General features: G+C 42.8%; 1 protein-coding gene across 5 annotated transcripts in view; it reads right to left on the minus strand.

Moving 5' to 3' along the window:
- NEDD9 (neural precursor cell expressed, developmentally down-regulated 9) overlaps positions 1–21,354 on the minus strand; it is a 157,800-nt gene that overhangs the window by 55,864 nt on the left and 80,582 nt on the right. For 2 of the 5 annotated variants that reach the window (XM_030552398.1, XM_030552397.1), the window contains exon 1: positions 210–302. The exons of 2 other annotated variants lie outside the window; for them this stretch is intronic. Coding sequence is in view for 1 of the 3 variants with exons in the window: in XM_030552396.1 (XP_030408256.1) it covers positions 14–79 (66 nt within the window). In the remaining 2 variants the exon portion in view is untranslated. Of the gene's footprint in view, positions 1–13; positions 303–21,354 lie in introns of those variants that run through there. One more of the 5 variants, XM_030552396.1, reaches the window with a different exon arrangement.

A 21,354-nucleotide genomic window follows, 5' to 3' on the forward strand; every position in this document is an offset into this window, starting at 1 on the left:
GAATTAAATTTACCTTCACCCCAGTGCTGCATATTGCTTGCAGGTTTGGAATGGGATGAAATAGCTCTTTCAGACCCATTCAGGGCAGCTGCTTCAATGCCTCAGACCGTATAGTGCACATGATCACATTTCAGTAAGGGGTTTCAAAGTAGCAGCAGCAGGCGGAATTCATTGAAAAAGATAGTTGTCACACTTCAGGGCAACTGCACCTGTATTACTCCTCTGCAGTCCCTCAAGGACATGTGTTCTAGCTCCCGACTTCTTACATATCACCTCTCTGTGTTTCTGTCCCCCATGACCAGGGTTTTTCCACAGCACAGCTCCTGCCTACTCTGTGATATCTCCAGCAACCAGACTGCCTAAACAGGCCTCTATCTATGTTTTACTGCATCTTTGAAGGTTACAAACAGCATAATTGCCAGCAATCACGAGTCATGAAACAGCTATTTATCAACAAGCACATTTATTCTTAACATGAAAGCATGACAGAGAAAACTCCCAAAACAGTGAAAGAACCTACTGTGATAGACCCAGGCCAGTTGGTTACTACAAAGTAGTCAAAGGCAGATATTCTGGCCACTGGATTAACAGTTTTCTGTTCCCTAACTGACCAGAGCAGAGGGTGCTCCAGACTAATGAGAACACCTGACTCCAATTAACCTGCAAAGAGTGGGGTGAGTCCATTAAAGTAATGTGAACACCTGACTCTAATTAAGGCCCTTTTGATACTATAAAAGGGCTCACTCCAGTCAGGCTGGGGAGAGCCAGAGGAGAGGAAGAATGGCTGGTTAATGAAGACACACTCAAGCCATCAGTAAGGGAGCTCTGAGGTAAGGGAGAAGCAGGAGAGCTGTGGGGAAGTGGCCCAGGGAAACGTAGCAACTCTGGCAGTGAAAGGTTGGCTGCCAACAGCTGCTACCATTAGGGTCCCTGGGTGGGAACCCAGAGTAGAGGGTGGTCCCAGTTGTGCCCCCTGCAACCTGCCACTACAGAAACTCCTCCTGGGAAAGGAAGACAGGCCCCTGTCAGGACAGGAGGCTAAACTGTTCTGAAATAAGCCCTCAGGGACAACAGAGACTGTGGGAGTTCTCTCACCAACCTCCTTGCTGACTTATGGTAAAAAGGGCTCAGTAGACTGTAACCCTGGCTGTAAAGAGAGAAGGGCTATGTGGAGGATTGCAGTGAGCCACTGAGGCTAGCATAAACCACCTAGAAGTGCAGGACCCACAGGGACAAGGTTGGAGCTCTGCCACACTACACTCATGCTAAAAGCTTAACAAGAGTCACCCATCAGTCTTATGGGGACTCAGTAGGCCAAAGTCCTTCCAATCCTTCCTTGGAAGGATTGGGATCCCTCTTGGACAGAAGGTCCTGTCTGTTTGCTGGTCAGAAAAAAGGCCCTGAGTCAGTTTTGAATCAAAAGTCCTTCCTTTGTCTTTTGGTCTCTGAAGAATCCTGTTGGAACTAATAAAGGTGAGCTTCCTTTCTGGAGGTGCTACAAGCTAAGTGAATTTGCCTAATCACCCCACACTGGGCTCCTGGAGGAGCTGTGGTGACCCTCCCCCATAGAATTACATACAATCCCCAGCCCACAAGGACATATAAACTTAATACAGTAAGAACTCCCAAAGATTTTGGAGGAAATGGTTCTCTGTCGCAGTGGTAACCACCACAGCTGAGCACTGAAGGGCACTCAGAAAAGGGCCTTTATTAAGACAGCTAAGACAAATTATAGTCCCCCAACTAAAATGTTTGATATAATGCTGCTGCTGCTGGGGGAGAGGGACTGACAAAACTGTCATCACTGTAGGCAGTTCTTGTTCTAAGTAGTTGTGAGGCTGACTATGTTCCCAGTGTCCCTCTGCCCACAAACCAGTGTTATTGAGAGGGCAGGAAGAATCCATGGTATGTAGAGAAAACTGGAGAAGTAATTGAATGCAAGGATGCAGCCCTCGCTAGCCTGTTGCTTCCAAAGATACTTTGAAAGACTCATTCATTTCTGAAGCAAACAAAGCAGTTTACCAATCCTGCCTGTAGAATACCCTCTTTTGTTTTCCTGCTGGCAGTAATAGCTTTAATACCTGGATGAAAAAAGAGACTTGCCTCCAGAAGCGTGGATTGCATGCTATTCAGCCTGCTAGTGCCAAAAGGGGGGAAAAATACTCTTCAGAAGAAAAGCTGAGAAAAATAACATGATTAATGAGAATGCACAACACTTGCTAACTCATGCTAGTGTGAATGAAACACAATAATCACAACCCTCTGATGTTGCTCAGGATTAAACACTTCCATAATACAGCAGCAGTTTTAATTAGAGGGGGCTCCAACATATGTAGTTAGGAATAAGATTCATGTTACTCTGAAATACCCCACGATTTAGCCATGGTCAGATTCTGGAGCCTAGTTTAACTGATTACAGAAATAAGCCTAACTATCAAAAAGTTCAGATCCTGATCAGAGCTGCTCCAGAATTTGGGGAGATGCAGAGTTACAGTTTGGTCCAATCTATACTTTTAATCGATATTTATTTAGGACAGGTGGTGTATGCTATTCACTTCTCCCCAAATAATAAAATTATTAAAACAAGACCAAAAGTTGAGTGTCTGTGGGTTTCAGTGGAGTTCAGTCAGGATGCCATAGCAATGTTCTTGCTGGGGAATTTCCCAGGTTCCTTTAGATGAGCATCTAAAGCTTATATGGGTTTGGCGTATTAGGATTGCAGGATGGTAGTTCTGCTGCCCAGAGATGGTTATCAATAGGCTCAGCAAAGGGAAATGTCTTTCCTGCAGACGTTGGCAAGTCCCTGGGAAGGTGTGTAGGAGTGGAGAAGTTTTTCATGAGTAGGCTATGGGGGTAGTGGATAGTGGGTGGAAGTGGAGGGGACAATTTTTCTCCATACTGAACACTTTCAGTATTTAACATTTTATGGTTTGGAAATTAAGTATTCCACAACTATCCTAGATAAATAATTGCCATTCGTTAGTAGGCTCCATGCCCCATGTTCACCTGCCCCTCCTTCCGTGTCCTGCCAGGCTCTTCCCCCTGTCCAAGCACACCAGTCTCCAGCTCCTTACCCCATACCAAGTAACACAGTTGGCTCCATGCCACCCCAGTCCATGTCCACCATTTCAGTCCACTGGCCATAGCCATTGACTCCCTGGGTGCTGTAGGGCTCAAGCACCCAGGGGGAATAAAATAGTGAGTGCTCAGCACCCACCAGCCACAGCTATTCAGTGGCACTGCCAATCAGCTGTTTGGCAGCTGTGGGAGGTGCTTGGAGGTGGGTGGAGAGCAGCGAGTGGTGGGCCGGCAGGGGTCTTTGGAGAGGGGGTGGGAAGAGGTGGGATGGAGCAGGGCAGAAAGAGGCAGAGTGAGGGCAGGGCCTTGGGGAAGTGGTGGAGTGGGGGTGGGGCCTTGAGGCAGAATGGGAGTGGAGCACCCTCAGGAAAAACTAAAAGTCAGCACCTATGCCACTGGCCCCGCTCTGTACTCTTTCTCAGATTTTCTCCTCTCCACATATAATCCATCCGTACCAGCAGTCTGTAGGAGGTCCACTTGTATTATCTAAATCTTAAGGTTTTCTCTGCACGCGTGTGTAAACATCTGCATATGAAAGCGGTGTAGACTGTAGCTACAGGTAACCAGAAAGAGTGGGAAGAATAAGGAAGGTAAGGGGGGGTGGGGGGAGAATCAAAATACTGCATCCAGGGCCGGCTTCAGGCACCAGCCAACCAAGTAAGTGCTTGGGGTGGCACCTTGTAAGGGGCGGCCAATCTTCGGGTGGCGGGGTGGCATTCAGGATTGGGTTGTTTTTTTTGGTTCAGTAGAGCGGCGCTCAAGGTTTTTTTTTTTGTTTGTTTCGGCCAGGCAGCACTTGAGGGTTGTTTGTTTCTGCAGGGCAGTGCAGTCAGGAGGGGTAGTTTCGGTGGGGCAGGGTGGCGCAGCGCTCAGAAAAGGATGTTTGGGCGGGGCAGCGTAGCGGTGGGGCACTCTGGGGGTGTTTTGGTGGGGCAGGGAGGCACTCGGGGGTGTTTCGGCAGGACAGCGTGGCACTCAGGGGGGTTTTGCGGCATGGCACTCGGGGGTTATGGTGGAGCAGTGCTTTTTTTGCTTGGGGTGGCAAAAAAGTTAGAGCTGGCCCTGACTGCATCCTGCCACTTTAAAATCTATGTGTGTCTGCAGAGAAGTTCTGCACCCTGGCCAGAGCATAGGGAGTCAGGACCAGAACTGTCTCCAGCGTGGTCCAAAAAGAGAGCAAAACAGCAAAGGTTGGCTTGCGTCAGTGGGGCAAAAACCCCACAGTCCTTAACCTAAGTCTCTTTTGAAGGACATAGTCCTTGAGTTTTTCACATTCTCCTCCATTCCGCTCCTGTGAGTGGGCTACGCAAGGGCTGTCACTTTCCCCCGGACTTGGAGCCTGTCCTCCAGCCTTCTTTGTATCCTTGCTTTCAGGATCCTCTAGTTAACATTTCCCCCTTCCTACCTTAGTGTAAACAAACTGCATAACCTTCATAATTCCTCCCAGGCAGCCCCCTCAAAGCCCTAAAAGTCACTTCTCAGCAAGGCCAGCCCCCCTCATGCGGAGTCCGTAGGCCAGTTCATTTTGTGGATGAGTCCAAGTAAAAGTTAATTTAAAAAAAAAAAATCGAAAAAAGTCAAGAAGGGAAATTTTTAAAAATACCTTAACTGTGAAAATCCCCTTTGGCTTTCTCCCCAAACTTCCCATAAAATTTCTACTTTGGAATGAGATGTGGCTTGAGAAATTTCAGGAGGATTGGTTTCTATTGGGGAAAGTTGGATGGAGGGTATATAATGGGAAGATAGCTACTTCCTCTTCATGGGCTGATCCAGGTTCCACTGAAGCCAATGGAAAGCTTCTCATTAATTTCATTGGGAGCTAGATTAATCCCATAATAGCAGAGGATGATGCTTCAGTTTATTTGACTTTACATTTTTGATGGCTTGTCAAAAATCTCAGTTCAGTCTCAGTGTGAACCCCCTTCCCATGAAGATTGTTCTTTTCTCTAAAAAGTATTAGACTTAACTCTTGTTAGAGTGAGAGCCAACCCCTTCTTCCCCCCTGCCCTCCCCCAAAAAATCAGCCAGTCTCCTTTAGAGAATAATTATGGGAGCAAGAACATCTATAGATTTAGATGGCAGCAAAGATATGCATTTTTAAACAATGTATTGCCCTGTTTACAGGATTTTCAGTAAACAATACAGGAAAAGAAGACATATGGGGACTTTATTCCTTCTCTTTTTTATTGCTGCCATTCATAACTCTGGACACCTGCATTGATATGGTAGCCAAAGAGTGGGAGGGGAGGCCAAATCCTCTTCTCACTGGCAAAATTCCCATTGACTTTGCTGGGACCAGGACTTGGGACACAAACTGCAGTGGCCTGAGCCTTGACTTTAATGTATTTGACTCTACTTAGTAAAGCGTGTGTGGTGAGGAGAGAACATTGAAGATAGATTGTCTCTTTAACAAAGAGCAGCAGGCCCATACTTTGCCCTGCCGCAGGTAGGGAAGAGAAGCCTGAACTGCTGAAGCAAGCATTGTTCCATAAAACGCATACAAGGAAAGCTACGAGAGCAATTCAGTGGTAGCTCCTGTCACAGAGTGTGGGGGAGTCAGGGCCCTGCACTCCCCCACTTCCTGCTATTCACTATGACTCTCAGCCAGCCAGTAAAACAGAAGGTTTATTAGATGACAGGAACACAGTCCAAAACAGAGCTTATAGGTACAGAAAACAGGACCCCTCAGTCAGGTCCATTTTGGGGGGTTGGGAGCCCAGACCCCGGTTCTGGCATCCCTCCATTTCCCCAGCCAGCTCCAAACTGAAACTCCCCCCCAGCTCCTCTTCTGGACTTTCTCTTTCCCAGGCAAGGAGGCCACCTGATTTCTTCGTTCTCCAACACCTTCAGTTGGCACCTTGCAGGGGCGGTGCCGAGGCCATCAGTTGCCAGGAGACAGGGTGTCGGCCATTTTCTGTGCAGACCCCTGCACACGCCTGCCCTCTAGGGCTCTGCAACAATCACACACCCTTATCCCACCACCTAGATCCTTAAGAAATGCATAGGGGAAACTGAGGCACCCACACAGTATTCAGAGAAAACATTAAGAACATTCTCACTTGGTCACAGTTCCCTAAACATCGCCCCTCATGATGCAATGTAATTTTGTCGGTTCCTGAACTTCTGACTTCAGTTATGGTTTAAATGGGGATTTAAATCCATTAGTCCTCGAACTTTTGGGCTCTGCATTAGATCATTGCTACTCAGAGCTGCCTCTTTAACTTGACTGGAATACATGAATGGGTTCCCTTCAGTTGATTATATTAGAGGATGAAATTTTGTGGTGGGGAGGCACTGCCCAGACTTCCTGAGCTTCAGGCTTTAGAGAGACAACTCTAATATAAAAATGGCTTTGAGAGAATTTGAGCAACTTTCCCCTCTCTGGATAATAGGTAAATGCTGTAAAAATACCTGGGCCAGGGCCGGCTTTAGGAAGGGCGGGGCCCGATTCAAACAGTTTCGACGAGGCCCCAGCAGGGATGACTAAAAAAAAAAAAACCACGTAAAAAAACATGTGGGGCTTGTACTCACCGGGCAGCAGTCCAAGTCTTCGGCGGCGGGTCCTTCACTTGCTCCGGGTCTTGGGTGGCATTAAAGGACCTGCTGCCGAAGACCCAGAGCACTGCTGAGTGAGTAAAAATTAAAAAGGAGCTTCTAGCCAGGGAAAGGATTCTCGGCCACTTGCCCCATCCCCCAGCAGGTCTGCCATTGGACGCCGGGCCCTCTTAAGCGTGGGGCCTGATTCGGGGGAATTGGTGGAATTGGCCTAAAGCCAGCCCTGACCTGGGCAAAGATACTCCTCAAAGTTAGGGGGCTATTTAACCATTAGTACACAGGGTGCCATGGTGCTGGGCATGTGACAGATTATTCTAGAGACTCCTAGTCCAGTGAAGGATTGTCAGGTATGGTGTTTGCTCAAAGGCAACCTGGCAGGTCAAATTTTGGCAGTTCTTTCCCAGGCAATGAGCAATTAAGGACTGACATACACTTATATTAAATCAAATAGCAGTCCCCTGGTTTTCTATGCTCTAGACAGCTATCTGATTCCCCACTAACGTTAAGGACAGCCATGGGTTAGGAGAGGAGTGGGCAAACTTTGGCCCAAGGGCTACATCTGGGTATGGAAATTGTATGGCGGGTCATGAATGCTCATGAAATTGGGGATTGAGGTGTGGGAGGGGGTGAGGGCTCTGGCTGGAGGTGCGGGCTCTGGGTTGGGGCCAGAAATGAGTTCAGGGTTCAGGAGGGGGCTCCGGGCTGGGACCTACGGGTTTGGATGGTGGGAGGGGGATCAGAGCTGGGGCAGGTAGTTCAGGCCCAGGAGAGGGGGCAGGGGTGCAGGCTCCAGGCAGCATTTACCTCAAGTAGCTCCTGGAAGCAGCAGCATGTCCTGACTCTGGCTCCTAAGCAGAGGCATGGCTAGGCAGCTCTGTGCATTGCCTCGTCCGTAGGCGCCACCCCTGTAGCTCCCATTGGCCATGGTTCCTCACCAATGAGAGCTGCAGGGGCAGCACTTGGGGCAGGGGGCAATGTGCAGAGGCCCCTGGGAGCCAGAGGGGGGACATACCACAGTTTCCAGGAGCTGTGCAGAGCCACAGCATGCACAGAGCAGGGCTAACCCCGCTACCTGGCTGGAGTGCTGGAGCAAGGAAAGCCCCAGATCTTGCTCCCTAACGGGAGCTCAAAGGCCGAATTAAAACATCTGAAGGGCTGGATGTGGTCCCTGGGCCATAGTTTGCAAAACCCAGGGTTAGGAGAACGTGTATAGAGTATATGTATGTAGTGTTGAAAGATCTGAATTAGAACGAGATGATAATGGGTGAAATGTCCCTATCTGGCATTGCTACCATTCCATTTATCACCGAGGTTCCTTTTTCTATTGCTGACAGGCTTAGAATGATCACTGCAAAGAGAAAAGGATGGACCTAAGGTGCTTGTGTTCTGCCATCCACCTCAAACTAAGTGGCAAAAGCAGACAAACTAGGAACAACTACATTTGTAGAAACTTTAATGGCTGGGGGGAGGAGGAAGAGGGGAAGGGAGAAGTGTCTTGAAATTTTGTGTACAAGGAGGGAGGAGAAGAAAAATAAACAAGGAAATGAGGACAGTGTGAAAGAAATGGGGAGTTGAATGTTCCATTTTTATGCAAAACAATAAGAGGGAGATTTTCAAAGGCAAAAGGAAAGTTAGGCATCTAGTTCCCATTGGCTTCCAATGGGAATTGGGTGCTTCAGTCCCCTTTGTGCTTCTGAAAATACCCTCTTTTTTTTTGTTTTTATATTTAAAATGTTCTCTCAATTTCCGTGGGTATGATAAATCACAAAAATATGCTTCTAAAATACCAACTCACATCATGCTTAACAGCCAAAGTAACTTTGTGAAGACAGACAAACTTGTGTTAAAAGGAAAAAAAAATCGCACCATAAATTTATGTAAGTTTCTATTTTAAAATCATCTGGTCCTAATTTACAAAAGTTACTGCCTCAGAGCTATTGCCAAAGTGCTACATTTGATTTATGGAAATACTTTAGCACATTTTTCCATCATGCTATTGTAGAATCTATTTACTGCTCTTTTGTTGTTGTTAGAAAACTGACAGACTTTCAAAAAACCGCAACCTTTAAGGAGCTCAATGATATCTTATTATAACATGCCATACGATGCGTAGCTAATAAGAAACCTAGTAAACAGTCCCATGTATTGAGAAGCATTCCACTTTTGTTCAATTAAAAAAATAAGTGTTCCATCTGGTAAATGGATGTTTGAAAATGTCCAGTTTGTGCCAAACCACTTTTCTTAAGCACAGACTACATTTTTTTCAAGCAAATATTTAAACAGCAGCCATACTGTGATGCATTGCTAACCGTTTAAAAAAAAAAAAACTCAGACAGCACAGCACAGGGGGTACTCACAAAATATTCCATTAAAATATATCTAAAAATATCAATCTAAACAACATTTTATGCCCTGAAATGGGTTTGGAGGATTAGACTATTGGGTGGCTAGCTCTAAGCCCCTTTTCAACAAAGGAGTTAAACACATGATTCAAGTTAAGCACTTAAATAAAATAAAAATATATGGAGATAGGTATATCTCATGGAACTGGAAGGGACCCTGAAAGGTCATCAAGTGCAGCCCCCTGCCTTCACTAGCAGGACCAAGGACTGATTTTACCCCCACATCCCTAAGTGGCCCTCTTGAGGATTGAACTCACACCCCTAGGTTTAGCAGACCAATGCCCATCTCTCTTCAGCAAAGCACCTAAGTGGGTAAAGTTAAGCATGGGCTTACATGCCTTGCTGAATCCTAGCTAGTAACAACATGAATCTGTTTTGAACCTTTGTTGGCCTCTGATGCTAAACCGAGACTGAGATGCTGAATGTTTGAGTTTTTGCAGGCACTGAAAAGATTGTTAGCTTTTCCCCCCTCCCTCATTATTTTTCATCTTCACTAGAAATAGGTCAAAGCTGCACGTTTTGGATATGGAGCTCAATGTTTCCAAACACAGGGTATTTGGATGTAAAGTTTTGGTTGAAGTCTCTCTAATTTTCTGCACGCTTCTAACTAAACCTGGAACCTGAAGTGCTGAAATACCACAAGATAAGGGGGTTCTTCTGGTATAGGCACAATACAAATAATAATTAATATTATTTCTATTCTGAGCTAAAGTAGGTAGTGCTAGAAATCTTGTGAGAAAGAGGTGGTGATTTAAACTAATTGAGACGTGATCTAGTCTAGCCAAAGCGCTCCTCCTCTTTCTCACCCAACCACGTAACGCCCCTGCTAAAGTATATGTACCACTCCTTCATAATGCGACCTCTTGTTCCTCTCTGTGTACTCTCACATTGATTCCTGGATCCAAACTTAAGGCCCACAGAAGTTATGCGAGTCTTTCAGCTGACTTCACTGCTTTGGATCAGTCCCTTTATGGGCCTGTAAGCTCCCACTCAGTCATGAATTCTGCTGACTGCCTTTCTCCTCACCTGACCTCCTTATCTTATTTCCAGCCATTCTCTTCCAAACTCAAGGAATTTAGAGAGCTAGCCCCTGATGGGGAAAGCCATCAGGCCCTCATGATGAACCTCAGAGAACTGAAATGTTTAGATGCCTTTCTGAAACAAACCCCAATTCCAAACTTTTCAAGGTTCACTCATCACTACATGAGACTGGACTTACTAGGTTCCCAGGCTTGGGGTTTGCAAAGCAGCAGCTGAATATGCTTCAGTTTGAGTCATGGAATAATGGGTCGAAATCCTGGCCCTACCGAAGTCAGAGGGAGTCTTGCCACAGTCTTCAATAAGGCTAGAGAGAGAAAATTAATATTGGGCCATCCTATCCTTCTCTCTACCAAGGGAGGGTTGTTCCCTATTGTACATTTAGTAGTGGTATACCACCAGGTCTTCCTGTCATTTCCCATTTTAAAAGTATTTCAGTTTGCTTTCTGGTACACAGATGATTTTATCTTTTTTGCAAACCAAAAATGTGAGAAACAGGAAGCATTTTAACATAGCCAACTAAAAGCTGAGAAAATTTCCCTTGCACTCATCAAATACACGCTCCACCAAAATGTCTCAAATGGTTCTGTCATTCAGATGTATGTGAGCCACTGATGAAGAAATGAATTGACTCAAAGAAAAGAAAGGGGAGGAGGGAAAGGGGTAAAAAGGTCATGGCTAAGAAAAAGAATGATTCAGTGCTGGTTTCTGTGGGGCTGGCATTTTGGTTTTAGGTCAAAGTCAGTGTAAAGTTGTAAACTTCTCACTATGTCCTGCCCTGGACAGGAGATAACTGTACAAGCCAAGCAAAACGCTAGTGTCCAAATTTAATTTGACACACCATGAAAATGAGACAATTGTGTGCTAGCTGGTTGGGGTCCAGAGATGTCACCTCCCATTACTGTCATTTGTCGGGAGGCTGCCAGCATCTGTCCATTTTCGCAGCCCAATGAATGCGATGGAAGACCTTGGCAGCCTGAGGGAGAGTAGAGCTTTGTTTTTCTCGGCCTAATCTCCTTGAACCACTTCCTGTTTCTATTGAAGAAATTTCTTTTTAATGCCTTTTTTTGTTTTGTTTTTTAATTACCAGTGTTCTTGTGGATGTTTCCAGGTCTCACTCAAAGGTCAGGTCTGCTTTTCTCTTTGCTTTCCATTCATATGGTGAGTAGCAATCACTGCTTCCCAAGGGCCTTCTGACAGCTCTCTTTGCTGACCTCAGTCCAGTTCTTTGAGTTTGACAATGGCCTTTCCATTATTGTACTCGTTGGGAAAAGAGTCCCTGGAGAACTCACAGTGGATTTAGATCCACGCATCCAAGTCTTGCTTTTTATGATTACTTTGGTAAAGTGTTTCAGTAAATAAGTGTGTTCAAAGTGCATAGTGATCTAACCAAGGACATGTGAAGTGAGGAAGCATTTTTTTCCACCTGCTGCTTTTAGTAGCTTCCAAATTGTTATTCTTAGTCTGCATGTAATTTCTCTCTCACAGCGACTGTCCCATGTTTTTTTAAAAAAATGACATTATTATATGTTCATGGGCCATCCAGCACTTTCTTGGACATACTGTATGTATATGAGCAACCCTGTATAAGATTAAATATGTAAGACACGCTGGTTTTTAAAAATACATATGGCAGAAAGTATATTTAAATGGCTATGCACATAAGGGACATGATTTTGTCCTCAAATAGAGCCTGATCCGGAGAGGTGCTGAGCACCCACAAATTTTATTGCAGCCAATGGGATTGGTAAGTGATCTTCTCTTGGGACCAGCCCAACACACTGATGTAATTTACACTGCAGACCAGTGAGAGTTGTGCTCAGACGTACAGGGGCACAATTCTGCTCAGGTATTTTAAAGCAATAAAGCTGAAAAAAGAATTCTAAACTGTAAGTGTGAATGACTAGTTAGTTACAGAAAAATTTGCTGGAAATTCATCTTAAAAATGGGTGCAGCCTTCATATTAGCAACTGAAGGACTTTGCTCATCTCTCTCAAGCTAGTCCAGTTAGAGACAACTAGACTCATAGACTTTAAGGTCAGAAGGGACCATTCTGATCATCTAGTCTGACCTCCTGTACAACGCAGGCCACAGAATCTCACCCACTCACTCCTGTAACAAACCTCTAACCTATATCTGAGTTACTGAAGTCCTCAAATTGTGGTTTAAAGACTTCAAGGTGTAGAGAATTCTCCAGCAAGTGACCCATGCCCCATGCTGCAGAGGAAGGCGAAAAACCTCGAGGGCCTCTGCCAATCTGCCCTCGAGGAAAATTTCTTTCCAACCCCAAATATGGTGATCAGTTAAACTCTGAGCATGTGGGCAAGACTCACCAGCCAGCACCCAGGAAAGAATTCTCTGTAGTAACTCAGATCCCCCCACCAATCTAACGTCCCATCACAGATCACTGGGAATATCTACCTGCTAATCATCAAAGATGAATTAATTGCCAAAATTAGGCTATCCCATCATACCATCCCCTCCATAAATTTATCAAGCTTAGTCTTGAAGCCAGATATGTCTCTTGCCCCCACTACTCCCCTTGGAAGGCTGTTCCAGAACTTTTCTCCTCTATAGTTAAAAACCTTCATCTAATTTCAAGTATAAACTTTCTAGTGTTCAATTTATATCCATTTGTTCTTGTGTCCACATCAATACTAAGCTTAAATAATTCCTCTCCCTCCCTGATATTGATCCCTCTGTTATATTTATGAAGAGCAATCATATCTCCCCTCAGCCTTCTTTTGGTTAGGCTAAACAAACCAAGCTCTTTGAGTCTCCTTTCATAAGATAGGTTTTCCATTCCTCGGATCATCCTAGTAGCCTCTCTCTGTACCTGTTCCAGTTTAGTTGCAAACTTTAACCTATTTTGTTACTAGAGCTAGGTGAATAATTTGTAATAAATAATATATTCAATGAGTTTCACCTCCTTTTCTCTTCATTAATTGTCTTAAAATGAATTGCATTTTTCTCAGATTTATTTTATGATTTCAAAAGTATTTGACTTTTTCATAGCATGGACTATATTTTAATGGAGAGATCACATCCTGGACAACTCCCCTCCCATTCAAAACTGCACATTACAATTCCATTTTAATCCCAGACCACATGACATCCCTCTTGCAACTACAATCATTCCTCACATGAAAAAGAACATTAGGAAAGTTTTTTCAGTGCATTTGATCTGTCTTCTAATGCAGTTTAGCAGCTGGAATTAAGGAGGAGTGAACGCTGTACACCCAGCAATACTCTGTGGGCCACCAGTTTGGGAATCACTGTTACAAGAAAAATGCTCCAGAGTCTAAGTACATATTATCATTGAACCACAGAAGACAGATGTAAAAGACCGATTAGATCAACTAGCCCATCTCCCTCCCATGCAGAATTATTTTCTGTTTACTAGACAAAGGATTTGTCCAACCTAATCTTATGTCCAATACTCACTACTTTTGGGAAATTGTTCCAAATATTTTTCCCTTTTAAAAATAGCCCCTGCTACCTCTTATCAACTATCCAACACTCCATCTTGGAGAAGTTAAAATAAAATTTGTAAAAACTTATAACAAAATAATGCTTTGAGCATCCCCAAAGGCTCTGTCAGATCAATGGTGGGTTTTTTATTTTAGTTATTTATAAGAGTCGCAGTGGTGCTCCTCACCACGGTATCTGAATTAAGCCTCACAATAATCCTGTGAGGGCAGTAGTAATAGTGCCTTTTTTTTTTTTGCAGATAAGAAAACTGAGGCAGAGAGGGCTTAAATGATTTGCCCAAGGTCATACATGAAATCTGTAGCACAGCTGGGAATTAGAGGACCCAGATTTCCTGACTTTTATGGCTACACTGGAAACTTCAAAGCGCTGTCGTGGGAATGCTCCCACAATAGCACTTTGAAGTGCGAGTGCGGTCGTGCATGAGTGCTGGAAGAGAGCTCCTCCTGGAAATCCACCTCCATGAGGGAATTAGCTCTGAGCGCTGGGAGTGCGGCTCCTGGTGCTCAGAGCCTGTTTACACTAGCACTTTAAAGTGTTCAGGCTTGCTGCGCTCAGGGAGGTTATTTTTCTCACCCCTGAGCCAGCAAGTTAGAGTGCTATAAAATGTAAGTGTAGCCAAGCCCATGTGCCTTGAGCACAAGACCATCCTTCTCTCTGCTTCCAAAACTAAATGACGAAAGTGTGGAGGTTTTGGTTCACTTAGAAATGCAAAGGTTTGAGGAGGGGATTTTTTGAGGCAATGGCAAATGGAAAGTCCATAGGAGGTAAATGCCTAATGGCCCTTTGTACATTTGAAAATTTTTCCCTGAATGTTTATGCAAAGCATGGCTAAGCTACTTGAACGTCTTGGGTCTGTAAAATTTGTCTGGAACTCTTGTAAGAAAAGGCTTTCTTGTGTGATTTCAGCTCCCCTGCTCACAGGTGAGTTAATGCTGGAAGAATCAGGAAAATGCAGAGGTAATCACAACTGAAACATAATTATTTTAAAAATGATTCGAAGTGTTTTCCAGTCCAAAAAGTCTGATCTTGTTTCAGTTAAAACTTTGGGGAGGTAGTGAGAATTATTATTCAGACCAAGTGGAATATACAGGCAAGTGGAAATCCATCCACTGTAGAATTATCATGGCCTGTTTGCTCAGATTGCCACAATCTTTACCACTTTTTTATCATCTATGCATACAAGTGGCCCCCTTCCTGCTCCAAAAGAAGCAGAAAATGATTCAGTGCAAACAAGCATTTCAGTCCTAGAAGTCACTGAACTTTTCTGAGGACTTCTGAAATGCCCATTCAGTTTGAGGAGCATGTACAAAGTGAAAAGGTAACGTAGAGGAAAACTAGTCTTATTATTTTTGTTTTATATTCTTTGTCTTATTGATTTGTATCATACATTTAAAAAATATAGCATTGACTCTGCTTAGCTGTGTAGCAATGCCATTTTCTCTGCATCAGCAAATTATTACTTTACTAGCACAGAAGTTATAACAACAGACTGAAGCTACAGAAATGTGCCCTACCAGAACTTAAAGCAAAATCACATTTAGGCAGGGATTTCTATATTATATTCACACATTGCAGATTTCTAGAATTTAAAAGGATGTGGGTTTGCTTCTATCTAGGCTGCAAATTTTACCAAAAAATTTTTTTACAGTAATTTTAAGAAAAGTTATTTTATGCCATCTATAACAAATGCTTCAGCAATCTTTGTCTTAAAATGCACTGAGGACTTGAAGCCACTAGTCAGGATGGCTGAGCTGCATCTAGTCAGTGGTTTAGGTCCAGTCATGCAAGCACTCGCTACTGGGCCCAGTAGATTGATGCTTCACTAGGACTAGGTCCAGTAACATTTGGAGGATCTTCCCCCTACATGATTTCTAAATCCTGTTCATGACTTAGATTCTGACCATTATGTAACTTTTACATGAATTGCCAAAAGATTAAGGTAAATAAAATTATTTAAGGGAGAAATGTTCACTGGGCATGAATAGCTTTTGAGAGTGGTTCAGGGCCTTTACTCAACCTTTACTTAGGCAAAATGTCTATTACAATCAAAGGCCTTTCTAGGCCCAGTATTGTCTCTTTTGTGCCCTGTAGCCTGTAACTGGCTAGATGTTTTGCAGCTTGGCCTGACTCTGTGGTTGAATCCTTGGGTAACACCCACTTGACTGGCAAACACCTACCCAGGAGTTAGTCTGATATTTTGCTCTCTTAGGGCCTTAGAAATGATGTTAAGTGCCTCACTGGCTCCATCAGAAACTGGTCTCTTAGCTGACTCATGGTCAGCTGTGGAGGACTTATGCAGCCCTCAGACTCCTTACAATACAGAAGAATTCTAGATGGGGTGAAATTGAAGGGTAAGGAGAGCTTCTCCCAGGCTGCCTCCACACTCAAAGATATCATTTTTTGTAAACCTTAGGAGTTTCTCCCTTAGCATTGTGGCTCCGGAGTAAATTCTGGGAGCACTCTATGAGAAGTTTCACTGGAGAAAGAAATTATTTGCATGAAAACATTCCATGTATCCTGACCATTAACCAGCCATGCAGCCTCTCCTTGCTCCATTCCACAGAGAGCCAGCATAGAGCTGACATGTGCAGGAATAAGGAGCTAATACATCCCTTCCTCCCACATAAGAGAGGATTGGGTTTGGGTTTGAATGAAGACTTAACATATGTGTTTCTCAGGGCCTGTCTATATGGAGACTTAGTGCATGGCACACCAGGGTATAAATCTACAGCACACTACCCTGCTGTGCATTAAATCCACATATGGACCCTGTTGTTGAACGCTGAAAGTTCTGCAGTGTGCTTTGACCTACTGCTGTTTGGTCAATGTTTTTCTTTCTCAGTGAGGGCCGGAAAGTTCCATGATGCTGCAGCTTCCTCTGGCCTGTCAGTAATGCCATTTGCACTATTGTTGTTGCCAGTGTTAGTTCCAGGATATGAAAGACACAAGGTGGCTAAGGTAATATCTTTTGTTGGACCAACTTCTCTTGGTGAAAGTGACAAGCTTTTGAGCTTCACAGAGGTTTTCCTTAGGTCTGGAAAAGGTAACCAGAGTGTCACAGCTAAATACAAGATGGGACAGATTGCTGGCATGCAAAATTAAAAAGGTTGTGGAGTATTTTTTAAACTAAGGGCTGAGGAAAAGCCAACAGCTGAGGAGGAGCACATGGTTGGAGCAGAGACACTCCTTAGGAATGAACTTAAAGGGGGAATTGTATATCCTTCTGAGTAGGATAGGAAAGAAGTTGGGAAACTATAGGTAAAGCTATTGAGGAACAGTTAAATTTAAGAGTCCCATTTAAATAAAACACATGAAGGCAAGCAACTCAATACTGACATCATTTACAGGACCTTATATAAAAATGCTAAAGTCTACATACTAAGATGAGTGAACTAGTAAATGGGGATACTGATACAACAGGCATCCTGGAAATTTGGCGGAATAAGAATAATCAATCGGACACACCAGGGTACAAAATATAAAGGAATTACAGAGTAAGTCATCCTGGTGTGTGTATGGGGTGGGGGTGGGGGGCGGGGAAGAGACTGCATATGAAATAAAGCGTAGAATCAACTAAAGTAAAAATCTTAAATGAATCACATTGTACCAAAGACTTTCTATGGATAGAAATTCCATGCTTCAACAAGAAGAGTACAGCAGTAGGAATATACTATCAACCACCTGATCAGGACGGTGATAGTGAAATGCTCAGGGAGATTAGAGAGACTACAAAGGCTGAAAATGTAATAATAATAATTGGAGATTTCAACTATCCTTATGTTGACTGTGAACATGTCACCTTATGATGGGTTACAGAGAGAAATGTTCTTGACACCATTAATGACTGCTTCTTGAAGCAACTAGTCATGGAATCCACAAGAGGAGAGGCAATTCCTGATTTAGTCCTATGTGGTGAACAGGATCTGGTCCAGGAGGTCAATATAGTTGAACCACTACTATAGCTACTAAAATGTAATTAAACTTGATATTTACCTCCTTGCAAGTATGTCAAAGAAACCCATCACAGTGTCATTTAATTTCAAAAAGGGGGAACTACAGAAAAATGAGGAAGCTAGTTAAGCAGAAAATAAAAGGAACAGTCACGAGTGAAATGCCTGCCAACTGCATGGAGATTATTTTAAAACACCCTAATAGAGGCCAGGTCTATACTCAAAAGTTAAGTTGACCCAGCTATGTCTCTCAGCAGTATGAAAAATCTACACTCCAAGTGATGCAGCTAAGCCCACCTAACCTCTGATGTAGACAGTGCTAGGTCGACAGAAGAATTCTTCTGTCAACCTAGCTACTGCATCTTGGGAAGGTGGATTAACTATGCCAATGGAGAATCCCTCCTATCAGTGTAGGTAGTGTCTACACTGAAGCACTACAGCTGTGCTGCTGTAGCATTTCAAGCGTAGACCAAAAAAAACGCTAATCACAATTTCCAGAGACTTTTTTTTTCCCTGCCTCAGCTAACAATAGGGAAAGGACACAACCTTCCCCTGTGACCCAGATTCACCCCATTCCCTGCCAGGTGACAGGAGGAATCCTTTAAGCTTTTCCAGAATGCCCAGAGGGTTTATTTTTGTTCTCTTCTCTTGCTCTCTAGGTGCGTCTACATTAGTGATGTATCCAACTTTGAATTTTATATTTTTGGTCACATAGTGAATGTTTGCAGTTGGTATTTGGCCCAATTTGGATACAAAGCAGAATTTATTTAACTGATTTTTTTAATGTGCTCATGAACATAACATCTGGATGCATGACAGATTAAATGCAGCATCGCTTTAATTTAAACTGTTCACAATGGACAGTCTACATAGATCCCTTCTGTATACTGCTCCAAACAATATCAGGTAAATCAACAATCATCCAAAGCAAACAAACTTTTGACCAGAAAATGTTTTATACTATGCAAAGCATTTGAGAACAAGCTTAACTTCAAGCACATGTTTAAAATTAAGCATGTGTTTAGGTGCTTTGTTGAATCCGGGGTAGGTCAGTAAACTCGTATTCTCAGGGTTCTACAAACAGGAACCTTTCTCTAAAAACTCACTATGTGTGGCCACCAGAAAGTACCCCTTAGGTGACTCTCAACAAAAGCTCCTCAACTGATCAGACATCTTGGCATTTCATAGGGAGACAGATGCTGCTGAAGTTAGTCAGATTAAAGCTATGCAGAGTCTTTATGGATCAGAACTTACACTGCACATCTAATCAAATAGGAAATAAATTAAACTCACAGAGAATACGTGTAATTTGCTCATGTAGACCCATAAGCAGATGGCTTACAATTCTGCATGCGATACTAGCTTTTCAAGAGTAGCCCAAGCAAAAGGACAATGAATGTGCTCTGATGCAGCCATATCTTTATCATAGAATCATATCTCTGCTTTTATCATCTTCAAAAATAATGAAAAAACTTGAAGGTGAATTTAGCTTTTGTGATGATAAAGTACTAATGTAACTGTCCAGAGCCTAGCTTTGGGGATATGCAGACACTTTGCGCTTTTCATACACAGCTCTGCACATAAATTTTGACAACCCCCTGCCCCCTCCTCACAAACACTTGTATTGCTGTTCCAGTCTTGGATCTCTGTTGAGAGGAGATTACACAATGTCATAATTTCTTTTGGGCATATTTTGTATGAAGACTTCTGCAAAATTAGCATTTATATAGATGATAGGTATCTAAAAATGTCCGTTATTGTGCATTGTTAATAGAAAATGTTAAGTTGACTTTGGACTATGGCATGAGAAACTTCAAGGGTTTATTTTCTATTTAGTATTCATGTTTTTTAAAATGCAAGTGCACATTTAAAAAAATTCACTGCACATCAGTAAAAATTGCTTTTAGCCTTTGCTTGGAATCTAAATAGGATTTTAAAAAGGATGTGCTAAAAGTGAATGGCAAGGTAGACATTTCAAAGTCATCTAGGTCATGTGGGAGCCAAAATCCTGTTTATAACTTTTTTCATCCCTAAAAGTTTACAATCTACATCGATAAAAGGTTCAGGAAGATGGATGCAACAAAAATGCCGAATTATACGTGTTACCATTTTGCCCATTTTCACCAGAAGAATAACTTGGCACATTGTTTTAAGCACAAAATATGGGGGATTGCATATTGAAAATTTCAGGTGCAAGTTTATTGATGGAATTGAGACTGGCTGAGAATTTGACTCAATGTCTGAGTGTTAGACATTGCTTGGGAACTAAACACAGAATTTTATAGGGCACAATTTTAGAGGCTAGATTTCATGCATTTGGCCCTATTGTAAGTAATCAAGTTATATTCCTTAGGTGAAAAAGGCACTGCATTGACAGCTCTGCGTCTAATAAAGGTATTGTACATACAGTATATACCTGGGGTATTATCTTAAACTTTAGGACCATGCCTATATATTTTTCTTCTAAAGTACAAATACTTTACTTTAGAAAAAATGAGTTACTCTTGTTGTAAATATAATCTGATAAAATCATGGGTTAAAATTTACTAGCAAAATGTAGTTTTAAAGAAATACTTGGCCAATGAATTAATAAACTGACCTTTATGGCAAAGCTTTTGAGAGTATTCCATAACTCCCATCCCCCCTACTTGGTCCTTCTTCCCTGCAGAGAAATCCAGAAACCATTCCCTGAGACTGCTGCCTTGGAAAAATGCTAGTTTCAAAGAAAATTTTATATGGAAAAAAAATTCAGCTATACACACGCAACCTAAATGATCTGCCAGAGTCCATGCTGTTTATGTTCAATCAATTTCTCTTCTTGAAAAAGAAATATTATTGGCAGGACCTTCATGCATGGATGATTTCTCCCCAGGATTTAAGTATAAAATAATGTTTTGGGGATGATTTCTTCTGTGCATTTGGCTTTTATTTTGTTTTTTTTCAGTGGCATAAAGGAATGACCTAGTCAGAAAATGGGAATATTTTCCCCTCCAGAAAATTGACATTTTGGTGAAAAATCAGAAAACAAAACATTTTGATTTAGAAAAGCTGTTGTGGTGTCTCATGGGAGTTGTAGTTTGGGTGCCTCATGCTTCCATTCTCTTGTCTAGGGCGGGACTAATCTCCCAAGATACACCCTCTTCATGAAGGGAGGTAGTGCATTATGGGAGTCCAATGGCTGTTGTACATCATGGGATATTTGGTCTGGCTGGGGAGCCCGGTCCATAGAGGCAAATGGGGATATAAACCAACTGAACTAGAAGTACCATGAGGCACTTCAGGGGCATATACATTCTGAAATATTCTGTTTTTTGGCCAAAAACTGAAATTTTCTAGCGCCCTCTCCCTTCCAAGAGAAAGTAGGCACTTTTTGTGAAAAATTCATTCAGTTAAGAATCCAATTTTTCATGTAATATTGACCAGCTCCAATGCCTAACAATGGTGGAATGAGTATGGAGACTTCTCTGACTTGTGGTGGTTCTTAGCAATACGTAGCTAGGGCAACATAGGGAAGTTTGTATTGTCTATTCTTTAGACATTTAGATACCTTTGTTCACTTGGGCTGTCAAAATAACCCTTTTCACAAACATTAACACCAAAACTTCCCAAACAAAGAATCACATTGTGGTTATTTTGCTCAGGAGTATTTAGGAACAACTGTCATGGAAAAATGTCTCCAGATTGTTGTGTATGTAGCTATGATTCCGATTTTTATGTACTACAACTTTCTGGGAGGGCAGCTCTCTTTGGGGATTCAAGAAGGAAGTTATTCCAGAGTGAGAGAGAGACTGTCATTTTTCATGGTGACTTAACGATTGTTTGCTGATGCAAAGCTATCT

This window comes from Gopherus evgoodei, chromosome 2, assembly GCF_007399415.2.
Source record: "Gopherus evgoodei ecotype Sinaloan lineage chromosome 2, rGopEvg1_v1.p, whole genome shotgun sequence".
Lineage (NCBI taxonomy): Eukaryota > Metazoa > Chordata > Testudines > Testudinidae > Gopherus > Gopherus evgoodei.